This window comes from Panthera tigris, chromosome B3 (assembly GCF_018350195.1).
Source record: "Panthera tigris isolate Pti1 chromosome B3, P.tigris_Pti1_mat1.1, whole genome shotgun sequence".
NCBI classification, from domain to species: domain Eukaryota; kingdom Metazoa; phylum Chordata; class Mammalia; order Carnivora; family Felidae; genus Panthera; species Panthera tigris.
The window spans coordinates 40,077,763-40,092,707 of NC_056665.1; the positions used below are offsets into that span (position 1 = coordinate 40,077,763).

A 14,945-nucleotide genomic window follows, 5' to 3' on the forward strand; every position below is an offset into this window, starting at 1 on the left:
GATAGAAGGTTGGGGGCTCTAGGTTGCCTAGGGTAGTGAGCATCCAGTGTTTTAGTCACTAGGAAGCAGACCCCCCTTGTTTTCCCATCTTAAAGTAAGGACTCTCTCCACAGACCCTCAGGACCAGCTTCCTGAAGCTTAATGATCGAAGCTGCAGAAAAAAGTCATTCTCTCTAGTGACCATCACACAGGATCCAGAGAGCCTGTAACTGGCAGTATCAGACATCCGGTGGGCACCGTTAGCCTGTCCCAGGCTCGTAGGCAGAAACACAGTAGAGCAGTTTGTAGTCTGGTCCAGCAAGACCCAGTACCTTTGGCAATGGGTCTGAATGTTCAAAGTCCACTTTTGAAAGACAGAACCTAAAGCATTTTTGGCCACCATAGCTTATACCATAACACTGTGGCTCAGATGTGGGATCAGGACAGCTCTCTTGGGATTCCATTGTTAGCACAGGGAGCTCTATAGTTTTCTAACTCTGTTTACCTCAGGGCCCCTGGCCCAAAGGAAATCTCTCGTAGACCCTCAGCAGATAAGCAGATAAAGGAAATGGTTCTGGTAGGAGGAAGGGGTGGCAAGGGGATTCTGAACCCAGAATCCTGCTCTTGGCAATTCCAGGAGCTTGGATTAAGAACAACGGCTCTAGAGGTACCTGGGTGGTTCAGTCAGTTAAGCGTCGGCCTTCGGCTCAGGTTATGATCTCGTGGTTTGTGAGTTCGAGCCTCACGCCAGGCTCTGTGCTGACAGCTTAGAGCCTGAAGTCAGCTTCAGATTCTGTGTCTCTTCTCTCCCTGTCCCTTCCCTGCTTGTGCTCGCACTCTCTTGCTCTCTCTCTCTCAAAAAAAAAAAAAAAAAAAAAAAAAAGTTTACATATGAAAAAAAAAAGAACAACAGCTATAATCCAGCCTTCAGCCCCATTATGTAGATGGAGAGGTTGAGGTCAGAGACAGGCTATGAACTCCTCAAAACCACACTAGAAGTCGTAGCCCAGCTTCCTGACCCACAGGCCAGCTATGGATTTTGCGATTTTGCTCCAAGCCCCTTGTGTTGAACCACCCCCATTGGAACAAACTGCATTTCCAAATGCCCACTTCAGATGCATTTTAATAAAAAGGAGGGTTTTTTTTTTTCATAACAATATTTTGATTGCAGTTCATTCACTGAATCTGCTGACAACATGGGGCGGTGCTCTGGACCCCTCCTAGCTCTCGGATTCTTGTGGGTCTGGAAGGAGAACCAGTGGCACCTTTCTCCCTTTTAACTCAGTTTCCACCTGGGCCAAATTTTGCTTTTCTGAGAGCAAAGTCTCTCTTAGCATGTTCAGATTGTTGTCCTCTCTGGCTCCGGCCTCAGCCAAGTCTTGGACTTCCAGAGTTGTTGTTTCCAGTTTGTTTTTCCTCAGTGTCTTTTGATTTCTGGGAGGAGAGAAAATGCTGTTGAATCGGGGTTCCCTGAGCTGGGGGACTGAGGGGCTGGGGCAAGACTAGGTCTCGCAAGTGGACTAGTGAGGTGGAAAATCCAGTGGGCAGTTCTGGGAACTGCTGGGGGAGAAAGCCAAGATAGTGTGATGTTCTTTTGGCAGAGAAACAGTTTATACTCACCAGTGCATCGTCTCCCCAGATCCTCATTGCCACCATGAGCTCAACTATTATTGCTACAGGCTCCCCTTCAAGGTGACATGTGGCTCAAAAAGGTCAAAAAAGCACATACCTTAGACATGCACTTAAGTCTCCTGACTCTGGGTTCCGTGTTCTTTTCACCAACCCACACATTTTCTATCCCAGGACTTCGTTCTACTTAGTGCAGGTCCTTGTTACCCCACACCCCATCTCCACCCTCATCCCACCCCATCCTCAGACAAACTACTTTAGGGAAATTCCTAAGTAATCTTCCTGCTTCTAGGTCCTTGCTTTTCCAAACCAGCCCCCATGCATCAGTCATGTTTCTAAAACCGCAGTGTGCACACATCACGCCTTAACTCAAGCATCTTTAGTGGCTCCCGACTGCCCATGTCCTTAACCTGGCATTCAAGACCCAGCCTTCCTTCCAGTAACTCCCCTAAATGTCATCTCCCCGAAGGTGGTTTTACTCAAGGTACCCCTAGATTTCCTGGCCAGAGTAGAGGGACTGAGCTGTGGTAAGAGCTGACTGCCCAGAGAATCTGCTTGGGCCACAGGAGGAGTAGCTCATTGTCTGCCTTTCCCATGGACGGCCACTTTGCTCCCGAGTTGACCTTGTTGAGGGCAATGCCTCCTGACAGGGTAAGAAAGGCAAGGTCACCTTTTTAGAAGCTATATCCCTTTGGTTCCTCTTATGTCCTGCATCCAGACTAACCTTGCTAAAACATAAGACTTTCACGTCCCTGTTCAAAGCCATTCCCTGGCTCCCCAGTGCCCATGAGCTAGAACCTGAATACCTTGGCATGGCCCCCAGGACCCATACATTCTGGGTCCTGCCCCCTTCTTGTCCTCCCTCTATCCCCATCCCACTCACATGCCACAGCCACATGGCTGGGCCCTCCTCCTCCAGCGCGTCAAACTTGATGTCTGCTCTCCCTCAGTCTGGAAAGCTTCTTTGGCCCACCCTCCCTCTATCTCTTTGCCCTGAAGGCCCCAGATCCCACTACTGTGCTCCCACTGTACTCTGTATGTCCCATACTGAGCATCTGTCACTCTGAACTACACTTGTCCCCCTACCAAACTGTAAATTCTATAAGGCAGGGGCTGAATCCCTCTTGCCCATGACTATGGCTCCCACTCTCAGAACAGAGCTTGGCACAGAGCAGGTGCTCAGCTCTTACCTGCAGAATGAGTAGTGAATGAGGCCACAGCAATTCATAAGTACTAGTTCTCAGTGTGAACAAAGGGCACTGGGTGTGTTTTTTGTTTTTTTACTTTATAGCAGAACTATGAAGAAAATTCATGCATAATATAAAAGCATAGAAGGAAGAGCACAGAAGCTAGGCCAACATTTCCTTAGATCCTTAATTACCTTATTCTGTACAATGGAAATAAATAACTTGTGCCTGCCCTATCTTACAGAGCTGTCTTGAGGGTCAAATGAGAGAATGTGAAGGTACTTGTTAAATTGTAAAACATGGTACGGATATGAGGGAGGGGTTCTCATTATTTTTGTTTGAAGGTTACTGATAGTGATGACTGGTGGGTATATAGTAATTGTTGAAAGAAAAATGGAAGGGAGGGAGGGAGGGAGGGAAGGAGGGAAGGAGGGAGGAAGATGTGTGAACCAAGCATTTATTGAATCATTTCTAGAACCCAACACTGCCAGTTGCTTGGGGAAACAAAATTGAGTCAGATGTGGTCTGTGTCCTCAAGGAACTCTCAAAAGTCAGCCCTGAAGTTTATCATCCAGGGAATTTAGCAAAATGCCAATGACCACCCCAGACCCTTTGTATCAGAATCTCTTACTTGTGAGAGTGGCAGAGCTGGGATTTGAACCCAGACCTATGTGACTCCAGAACCAGAGATCCTGACCTCTGCTTGCTGGCCAGGGACAGGGGGTAGTAATCAGGGACAGTTGCTAGTTTTTCAACAGCTTTGTGTTGTCAAAGGACCCCAAAGGCTGCATTTTGCTGTCCCAAAGGGTGGCTAGCCAAGCCCCTATGTGACCCCTCCCTAGATTTCCCCACCTCCCCAGAGACCACCCCTAGGCCAGCTCCTCACCTGTTTGCCTGGATGCTCTTTCTCAGGAGGACGATGCTTATCACAGTCACCACACCCACCAGGGCAAAGATGGAATAATTCCAAGGAGATGCTGGGGAAGGACACACAGAATGGAGCCTTGAGAAGAGGCTGGGTGCCCCTCAGGCCCACCAACAGTTGGGGCTTGGGCTCAGCCTCAGCTCACAGCACCAATCGTCCTCTGCTGTAGGCCGGGTGTCATAGAGAGACCCCTGCCCTGCAGGAACTCAGTTGTGGGGGAGAGAGACCGGGAGGCATGATTTCTGCTCTACAGAAGCCCTGATCTAAAGAGGGACAGCACGGCAGTTGGATAATTGTGTGGAAAGCGGGGGTGTGGGTGGACACAAACTTCACACTCCAGAGTTGTGCCAGAGGCCAGCCCTGTGCAGTGCGAGGAAAGGAAGGAAGGAAAGGAGGCTGGGGGTGGGAAGGAAGGGATGGCTGTAAAACTGTTCCACAACTGCCAAAAGAGAACACCTGAAGTGGCTAATCTGAATTTGGATAATAAGATCTGTCCACACAGTGCCAAAGCGAGTCAGGGTCCAGCCTCAAAGCTATTGCATTAGCTGTTCCCCTGCCAGGAATGTTCTTCCCACACATAATCTGCGTGGCTAATCATTTCATCTCCTGTAAGCCTTTATGCAAACAAGAGCATCTTAGTGAGGCCTTCCTTGACCATAGTACCTACACTTCTATTCCCTTTCTGTGCTTAGTTTTTCTCCTTATTACTCATCACCAACATACTATGCATTTTACTTGTGTGTCTGGTTTCTTTACTCTTTCATTAGAATGTATGCTCCATGAGGGCATGGACATTTGTGCTTTATTCACTGCTGTAACCTCAGTGCTGAGAACAGTGCCTGCTGCACAGAAGGAACTTAATAAATACTTGTGAACGATTGAATAAATGAGTGAATGAATGACCACAGCCCAAGGAGAGGAGGGTGCGGGTAGGCCAGACCCCTTGGGGAATTAAGACCCCTCAGCCTCGGTCCCCACCTTGGAGGACATGTGCAGCCTGAAGGATGAGGCTGTGTCAGGAGGCTTCAGCCAAATTCCACTGTGTTGAGGACAGACCCCACCCCCGACCAGTCCCCCACCACTTACCATCTTCTACCCGAAAAAACCAAAGCATTTCTTCCAGCAGTTCCTGAGGCACCACGGTGCCAGCTGGAGCTTGGATGACACCGTCATTGTGGTCCATGCCCCTGTTCACGGTTGGGATACGTTTCTGACAATGAAATCCTTAGGCCCCTTTGCTCCCGAGCTGCCCGCCTGGGCTCCTAGGTTCTGGCCCTTGATCAAAGCCCTGAAGACCCCTGGAAACAAAGCAGAGAGCATGGATGGATACTCCACCCCAGTTTGACCTCCCTAACTACCCTAACCCAGCTCTCCTCTGGCGCAGAGTTACTGGACCAAGACTGCCTCAGGGCAGGTAGGGTCTGGAGAGGCAGAAACCATTGAAGTGGGTGACACTCAAATATTTATTGAGACTCATCATGTGTGGAGAGGAGCACTGACCTGGGAGTAAGGAGGATTGAGTCACTGGCAGGCTGTGGGACCCTTGTAGGGGACATTTTTCATTTTTGCCTGCCCAGCATCCCCATCCAGCTTCTGCAGCCCAACGCATTAGGTCACCCGGGTTTCTTAGCAAATTGTCCCACCTCTCACCATTGATGCCATGTAATAGCCTATCACAGGCTCCTGTCTCCCCACAAAGCCTGGGCCTATCAGTCTCTCTTCTGGAGACCTGAGACACAGAGCTGAGAATAGGAAAAAGTGCCAGAGAAAGGTAGTCGCCAGCTCCTGCTACTGAAAGCTGGGCTCTCCTCTTTCTCCATCACCATTCCTAGGCCAGATTGGTCAGTCCTCAGCAAACCTCTGATAACTTTTTTTTTCTTTCTCTTTTTCTTTTTTGGACATGTTGTCAGAATTGTTTTTCTGCCCTTTGCAACAGAAAAAACTGAACTCATGTTCCCTGGATAAACCCCTTCCTTAATTTGAGCCTGTTTCCATTCCCACAAAACAAAACAGGTTAAGCTAATTGTGTTTACCAAACCTCAGTCAGTCTCAAAACAGTCACACATCGTGCTTGACATATTCTTATACTACCTGTGCTATTACTACTTCATACAAAAATTCCCACTCTCCAGATTAAAATAAGAAATAGGTGCAATTAACTTTGTTTAATCCAACATATCCCCAAAAGTACCATTTCAATGTAATCAATATAAAAATGGTTGAGATATTTTGCATGTTTTTGTACCAGGTCTTTGAAATTGGGTGTAAATTTTACACTTATTGCATGTCTCAGTTCTGACTAGACACATGAGGCTTCTGTATGATACATCCCAGGTCTGTGCCCAGGCTGGGGCCCGGCTGTGGCAGCTGATTCTCCCAGCTGTTCTGGGCTCCTGACAGGAGGCCTCAGGCCATGGGAAGTGAGCCTTGATCTAAGACCAAGGGGCTGGCCCCTCATCTGGCTCTGCCTCTGGTTAATTTGTCTAGGCAAATCCCTGGGTCCTCTGAAGGAAATAATAAAAATAGAGGTAGAAATCAATGAAATCAAGGCAGGGGGGAATTGACAAGATGAACAAAACCAAAAACCTGTTTTTTAAAAATATATTTATAAATAAATCTCTGGCAAGATTGATCCAGAAAAAGAGAAAAGATACAAATAGAACCAAAGTTAGACCAGAGATTTAAATATATAGAAATGTGTTTTGAACCTGGGGCACCTGGGTGGCTCAGCTGGTCAAGCATCCAACTCTTGATTTTGGCTCAGGTCATGATCTCATGGTTCATGAGTTCAAGCCCTGTGTGGGGGTCTGTGCTGACAGTGCAGAGCCTGCTTGGGATTCTCTCTCTCCCTCTCTCTCTCCCCCTCCCCTGTTCTCTCACTCTCTCTCAAATAATTTTTTAAATGTATTTTGAACTATATACTAATAAACTTGACAAACCAGAAATGGATGAATTTCTAGAAAAATAGAAAATGTCAAAACTAGACAAGATACTTGAAACTCTCAGAAAAATAAAGTCCAGGTCTAGATGGCTTTAATTGTGAGTTCTAATAAACTCTCAATAAGCAGATAATTCTTACTTTAAATAAGTTGTCCCCCAAAATGAACAGCACCATTTGGATTGTTCTTTTAACACTGGTTTCAAAACTACATGAGGACCATGCAAAAAGAAAAGATGATAGGCCCACTCACTTATGAAAGTAGATGAAAAAATCCTAAATAAAGTACTAATTGCCCAAATTCAACAATGTATTAAGAAAATCATTACCAAGGAAGCTTAATACCAGGAATGGAAGGACAGTTTGACATTAGAAGCTTGTATGATATAACTTTTATGTGGATTCTAAAAAAAAGAGTTAGGGGCACCTGGGTGACTCAGTCAGTTAAGTGCCTGACTCTTGGTTTTGGCTCAGGTCATGATCTCATGGTTTGTGAGATGGAGCACCGGGTTGGGCTCCATGCTAGGCATGGAGCCTGCCTGGGATATTCTCTCTCTCTCTCTCTCTCTCTCTCTCTCTCTCTCTTTGCCCCATCTTGCTCATGTTCTCTCTCTCTCTCTCTCAAAATAAAGAACTTAAAAAAAAGAATAAAAATAAAAAATAAAAAAAATTTTAAAAGTCAAACTTGTAAAAAATGGAGGGAAATGGTAGTTGCCAGGAAATGTTGGGGGGGAGATAAGCTTTATATTATTTAAGGGTACAAACTTGCAACTAGTAGTAAATAAGCCATAGTGATCTAATGCATAAAATAGACAATAATATTATGCTATAATTATGTAATGTGATAAATACAATTACAAAGACAATCATATTACAATATATAAATGTATCAAACTAATATACACATGAAATTTACACAATATTATATGTAATATAGATTCAATTAAATACATGAATACAAAAATAAAGTGTAAAATTTGTTAGGAAAGATGTAAAACTCATAATTCTCAGATGACAAGATCATCTACTTAGAAAGGCACACAATTAGAACTAATAGAAGCATTTAGTAAAGTTGCTATATACAAGTTCAATAGCATTTCTCACAATATTAGTGAAATTGGAAAATTCGATAAAAATAAGACGTCACTCATAATAGCATCAAAGCCATAAAGCATCTAGATAAACTTTTCCAAGCATAGAAAAGACCTCTATGAAGAAAATTTTAAAACTGTAGGACAAAAAAAAATTTGGTCTGAATAAATGGAGAGACATCTATGATTTTGGAAAGGATAAATATATTATGAACATGCCAATTATCCCCAAGTTAATCTATTAATCCAATATAATTTCAATCAAAATTGTAGTTGGACTTCTTGAGGATCTTGATAAACTTATTCTAACATTTATATGGAAAAAGTAAACATATAAAAGTAGCTAAGTCAATCTTAAAAAAAAGAGGAGAGACTGACCCCACTAGAGGTTGAGACATAGTGATAAAAAATGTGGTTTTGGGGTGCCTGGGTGGCTCAGTCACATGAATGTCTGACTCTTGATTTTGGCTAAGGTCATGATCCAAGGGTTGTGGGATGGAACCGGCATCAGGCCCCGAGCTAAGCCTGGAGCCTGCTTAAGATTCTCTTTCTCTCTCTCCCTCTGTCCCTCTCCCCCACTCACGTGCTCTCTCAATCTCTCTCTAAACAAATTTTTAAAATATGGTTTTGACACAAGACCAAATCACTATACCAACGGATCAGAACAGAGATTTCATAGAGACCTATGTACACGTGGGAACTGGACACACTAACCAGTAGGTAAAGGAGGAATTGTTCAGTGGATGATGTCAGGGAAACTAGCTACTGATGAAGAAAAGGAAGACGAGGTGCACATCTAACAAACAGCAAACTGAAGTAGACACCAAAATTAAAGACCTAATTGGAAGAGGAAAAAATATAAGTTAATAGAAGCAAGGTAGGACTTCTTAAAAGCTCAAATCTTCAATAACAAAAAACTGATGGATTTGATTATATCAAAAATAAGATTATCCGTTCAATGAAGAATACCCTCAATAAAGTAACAAGCACATTTCCAGTTGGGATAAGATATTGATGACGCTTAAAATCAAGAAAAGACTGATATCTAGAGTATATAAAGAATTCTTGCAAATTAACAAGAAAAAGATAGGAACTGTAATAAAAGATAAAGGATATAAACAGGCAACTTACAAAATCAGAAACCCAAAGGCTAGCAAGCATATGAAAAAGTGATCAAGGGGCGCCTGGGTGGCGCAGTCGGTTAAGCGTCCGACTTCAGCCAGGTCACGATCTCGCGGTCCGTGAGTTCGAGCCCCGCGTCAGGCTCTGGGCTGATGGCTCGGAGCCTGGAGCCTGTTTCTGATTCTGTGTCTCCCTCTCTCTCTGCCCCTCCCCCGTTCATGCTCTGTCTCTCTCTGTCCCAAAAATAAATAAAAAACGTTGAAAAAAAAAAAAATTAAAAAAAAAAAAGAAAAAAAAAAAAGAAAAGAAATGGGACTATCATTTAAAAAAAAAAAAAGAAAAAAGAAAAAGTGATCAATCTTTTGGTAATCAAAAGAATGAAAATTAAAACAAAAATGAAATAGCACTTGACATCTATCTGATGGACATAGTTTAAATGGTAGATAATGCTGTGTGTTGGTAGAGCTCTGGGACTATAGCCTTAGGCACTAACAGAGGGCGTGTAGACAGGCCGCCATCTAGAGCAAATCAGCCAAAGTGTACACGACTCACGACACAGCAGTTCTGCTCCTGAGTATGTATATATCCCAAAGAAATTATCCCCAACAGATAAGGGGGCATGCCATACCACTTAGGAAAATTCAAAATATATGCACACAAAACTATACGTTTTACAAAACACATTTTTAAAAAAAGATACACATTACACATATTAGGATAGTTATCTCTGGGGGAAGAGGAAAAAGGGGGCAGGAATGGAAATAAAAGTAAAGAAGTAAAACGGAAGAGTTTTGAACAGACCCACGGTGAAAATGTCATGGGGCTAACCAAAAACAAACACAAAAAGAGAACAGAGGGTCTCGGAGGCAATCTCAAGCTCCCCTCTTCTGATACGGCTTTCTGCAATAGCTTTGGACGCTCAGTCAGGAACATCCAAAGATAGCTGGATGGCAAACAGCCAACTAGAAAAACAAAGTACTAGTAAAAGGATTGACATCAGAGTTTTTTTCCAACTCTAAGTGCTCTGCGAGAAATAAAGAAGCATCTACATATTTTGAGGGGAAATATTTTGACACAAATATAATACTAAGCAAGTTTGGGGCACCTGGGTGTCTCAGTAGGTTAAGCGTCCAACTTCAGCTCAGGTCATGATCTCACAGTTCATGGGTTCGAGCCCCACGTCGGGCTCAGTGCTGACAGCTCAGAGCCTGGAGCCTGCTTTGCATTCTGCCCCTCCCCTGCTCATTCTCTGTCTCTATCTCTCAAAAATAAATAAACTTATAAAAAAATTTTTTAAATACTGAGCTAAGTTTTTCATATATGAATGATCATTTGCGTGTCAAGATAGAGATGGAAGTCAAGGAGAAAGAAAGTGTTTTATTTTATTTTATTTTTATTATTTTAAAAAATTTTAAGTAGGCTCCATGCCCAATGTGGAGTCCAGTGTGGGGCTTGAACTCATGACCCTAAGATCAAAACCTGAGATGACACTTAGTGAGCCACCCAGGCGCCCCCAAGAAAGATCTTTTTTAGACTTTCCTGGACTTGGAAGGTTACTACCTACTTACTCATTACTTACTGAACATCTGTTGAATAAGGAAAAGACAAAGTTACAGGAATGGCTAATGTATGATTTGCTGTTCCAGCTCCAGCTGTCTGTCCAGAGCACTTGCTAAGAAGGGTTGTGATTTTCTGTCCAGTCTCAGATGCAGGAGGGTCTGGATTAACTAGCAACGTTGGCCATAGGCTCCTGTCACATATGCAGACCCCCCCCAGACCCACAGAGAAAAGAGCGTGAAGGTCAAGATAGCCAACACTGACTCTTTCTGGGGAAGTGGATGGGGCCTGGATATGTGGGGTGTTCACTTTGAACATTTCTGTACTGTATACGTTTCTCATGAGTACACACTACCTTCATGCAAACAATACATGTAATTATATATTTTTAAATGTATATATTTTGTATGTATATTTTAAGTATTATTTAGCGTATTTGTATTTTTTTAGTGTTTGTGTATATTCTATCTTTTGAGACAACAGTTCCAATTTTGGATGTTTAATTAATGGAACTAATAAGATGTCAGTTCTTCCCAGCTTGATCTATGGATTCAGTGCAATATCAATCCAAGATCCCAGCAAGTTATTTTATGGATATGGACAAACTGATTGTAAAGTTTATATGGAGAGGAAGACCCAGAGTTAGTCAACATAACACTGAAGGAGAAGAGAAACATCAGAGGACTGATGCTACCTGATTTCAAGACTTACTATAAAGCCACAGTGGACAAGACAGTGGTGTACAAATCTGCATGTGGGCTGATGTCCACAGTGGAATGTGTTTTAAATATGTATAATATTGTTATAATAAACATACGCCAACAAACAATGACAACATGAATACAAGCCTAGAACTGAGAGCCAGCCCTCCCTGCTTGTGTTAGAGGCCACAGGAACAAAGGACACGTTTCCTTCAGAGCGCTTATCCAGTTTCCTTCTAGAATGGGCATCGTATTAATATACCTGCTTTAAAAAAATTATTAACTAGGGGCACCTGGGTGGCTCAGTCACTTAAGCATCCGACTTCAGCTCAGGTCATGATCCCACAGCTCATGGGTTCGAGCCCCACATCGGGCTCTGTGCTGACAGCTCGGAGCCTGGAGCCTGCTTCGGATTCTGTGTCTCCCTCTTTCTCTGCCCCTCCCCCACTCATGCTTTGTCTGTCTCTCTCAAAAATAAATAATTTTTTTTATTATTAATTAAACTTCATGATTTATTTGGCTTTCATTTTTCTGTGAATGTCTTTTTTCCTATTCCAGGGTCCCATCCAGGATATCCCATTGCATTTAGTTATGTCTCCTTAGGCCCCTCTGGGAGATTCCTGTGTTTTACACAGGGCTTAACCATCTGCCATGGGACCGTGATTCCTGCCAAAGAGCCCGAGCCACCCATCCCCATGGGAGGTTGATGACACTCACCTGGGATCTGACTTCCTGGGCCTGCCTTGATCTGCTGCTGGGAGCAGCGTTGGTTTCTATGTCCTCCCCTTACCGGAGCACTGGATCGTCTCTGTGCCTGAGCACCCGTCACAGCCGTCACCTGGGGGAACAGTGCTGTAGAGCCTGTGGCAGTGGGGCCCAGCTGGTAGCTCTGCCCTTAGCACACGCCCAGGCCTGGAACCTCCTCTGTCACTCCAGGGTGAATGACCTCTTGAATGAGTGGCCTTAGATGACAAACAGGCTCCGCCTGGCTTTCACAATCTGCAAGAGCCAGCAGCTCCATACTTTCCTTCCTATATGTTGATCTGAAGTAAAGAGAAAACATGTGGACTGTCTTTCCAGCCCAGGCAATGGGCTGGGGAAGACCCTCAGTCTGGGTGTTCCATTACTGCAGGGGGATATGTGGTATACCCGCCCCAGGCCTCTGTTTCCTGCTATTATCAATATTTAACCACAGAGCTGGGAGCCAAGCCTGGCCTTTTATAGCCTGTGCTTTCTCACAGTGAAGGTCATGGTCTTATGTAAATTCCCTACAAGAAGCAGTAAAACAAGACCTTTGGAGGGCTAAGTGTTGGGGGAGGCAAGGCAAGTGACCCAGAGAGGAGGAATTCCACAGAGTAGGTTGAACAACATCAAGCGGGAAGGACTTGGTGGGGAAGCAGAGCAAGGCCAGACCCATTTGATTTTTTTTTTTTTTTTTTTTTTTTATGTTTAGTTTTGTGAGAGAGAGAGAGTGAGCTGGGGAGGGACAGAGAGGGAGACACAGAATCTGAAGCAGGCTCCAGGCTCTGAGCTGTCAGCACAGAGCCTGATGCAGGGCTCGAACTCACAAACTGTGAGGTCATGACCTGAGCCGAAGTCAGACACTTAACCGACTGAGCCACCCAGGTGCCCCCAGACCCATTTGATTCTGATTGTCAGTGGGCTCTGGGCTTACCCATCCACTGGCTTCTTGCATCTCCAACAGTCTTTGGAGTTGGTTCAGCAAGGAGTTCCCATTTCACAAATGAGCAAACAAATTGAGTGAGGTCAGGTGACAGGTCCAAGTTCCTCTCTAAGTTAATACTGGTTAACGATGTGGATGATGGCGTGGTGCAGAGAAAAGGAGACCCACTAAGGAGAACCTAGTCCTACATGGAACCCCAGCTCCTCATCATTTCCTAACTCATTTCCTAACATTCTTTCAATAAATACTACTTGAGCACCTCCTGCATGGTTACATGGATACAAAGACACTGCTCTCCTGGAGCTCTCTCTTTAGGGGAGGGATGGACAAGCAATAAAAAAGGAAACAGAAACAAGATCATTTCAGCTGGTGACAATTTCTGTGAATAATTTAAACAACAAAATGATATATAGAGAGATTGGGTGGGGGAAATGTGATTCCTATATGACTGTGCTAAAAACCAAATGCCAAGGCCCATGCAAAGATCTGGGACAGCAGGTGTTAAGGCACTGAAGAAATAATGAAAAAATGGGGAGGGGGTAAAGGAGTTGAGAGATAGTGATAAGGGGAAGTGACCAGAGATAAAGTTAGAAGCGGATTATGCAGAGCTTTGTAAAACAGGATGGGTTTGGGTGAGATGAGAAATCACTGGACAGGAAGTAACGTGGTCTGACTGACATTTATCTAAGATCACTTGGCCTGCTGGGTGGAGAATGGATTGTAAAAGAGCAAAAGAGGAACTAGAAGACTGTTGCATTCATCCTGGCAAGAGACAGCAGTGGTTTGGATCGGGATAGTGACCATGGAGACAATAAGAAGTGCTCTGATTCAGCGTGTATTTTGAGGAGAAAGGCAGATGATAGTTTTCATGAGAGAGGAACTCAACACTAATTCTCTTAAGCACAGAAGGAATTCAAAAGGAATTTATTGGCTCATATAACTGGGAAAGGCAGGGTGGAGCTGACCTTAGGGATAGCTGGAACCAAGAGCCTGAAGATCCTTAGCTCTTTCTCTCTTCAGCTCTCTCCCTGCTTCTTTCTGGATATCAGGCTCCTTGTTCCCACAGGCTAGTCATCTCCAAGAACCTGGACCAGGCTGCAGGAAATCCAGGCTCATATCTTTATGGATGGAAGGGAAGGAAGTCCCCTTTCTCAGATCCAGTTTGGCAGTTCCTGTAAAAGGGCTCTATTTGTCCTTGCCCTGATCATATATCCATGTTTAGGATCAGTTGTTATGGCCGGGAGGTGAGGTACCTTGGATGGCTCAAATCTCATGCCCATCGCATAACCGTGAACTGGATAGCTACTCCTGTGGGTCCCTGGAGTGACTCCTTGACCTCAATCTTCCACTATCCTCTCTGTCTGTCTTGGAGGAATGTCACGAGGGCCTTAAGAAATAAAGCATTGCCAGAACTCAGAAGTCTTCTTGTGTCCACTTCTTGTCACTATCCCCCACAAAGGCAACCACTATTCTGACTTCTAATACCATAGATTAGTTTGGCTTAGTTTTATACTTTATGTAAATTGAATCAATCAAGTATGCAATCTTTTGTGTCTGGCTTCTTTGGCTCAACATTAAACTTATAGCATTCATCCATGTTATTGTGTATAGTTGTGGTTCATTCATTCTTATCTACATAGTATTCCATTGTGTGACTATGTCACAGTACTTTTTATCTATGGATCTTGTTTTCAGAAGAAAAATTTCAACCCATCTACTTCTTTCCATTGTCTTGAATACAGATAAAATGGTGAAAAGGACATTTAAGGACAGAGGTCATTATATTACAACCTATGAGCCAAATTTGACCTGCGGCTTATTTTTGTAAATAAAGTTTTATTGGAACATGGCCATGCCATTTGCTTACATAATGTCTATGGCTGCTTTCACACTACATTAGCAGAATCAAGCAGTTGTGACAATGATTGTATACCCTGCAAAGCCTAAATGTTTACTCTTTGGCCCTTTACAGAGAAAGTTTGTGGACCCAGGCAATGAGATAAAGGAATCTGGCTCCCTGAATGACCTCATGGAGCAGAGCAGCCTACCTTCCCTGGACCAACTGACTACCTCTGGAGTGTTCTATGTGAGAGAAGTAAACTTTGACATGATTCGAGGTCGCCCTGTGCTTG

The 14,945-nt window shown here is 44.0% G+C and overlaps 1 protein-coding gene across 1 annotated transcript; it reads right to left on the minus strand.

Annotated features, from left to right (window-relative positions):
* Positions 1 to 1,094: 1,094 nt before the first annotated feature.
* SLC51B (solute carrier family 51 subunit beta) lies at positions 1,095 to 12,534 on the minus strand. Its single transcript, XM_015538623.2, has 4 exons — positions 11,847 to 12,534; positions 4,807 to 5,018; positions 3,682 to 3,772; positions 1,095 to 1,413 (listed from the first exon to the last, which is right to left on the minus strand). The coding sequence occupies exons 2-4, from the start codon at positions 4,901 to 4,903 to the stop codon at positions 1,200 to 1,202; spliced, it is 402 nt and encodes a 133-aa protein (XP_015394109.1). The 5' UTR covers positions 4,904 to 5,018; positions 11,847 to 12,534; the 3' UTR covers positions 1,095 to 1,199.
* Positions 12,535 to 14,945: the final 2,411 nt, after the last annotated feature.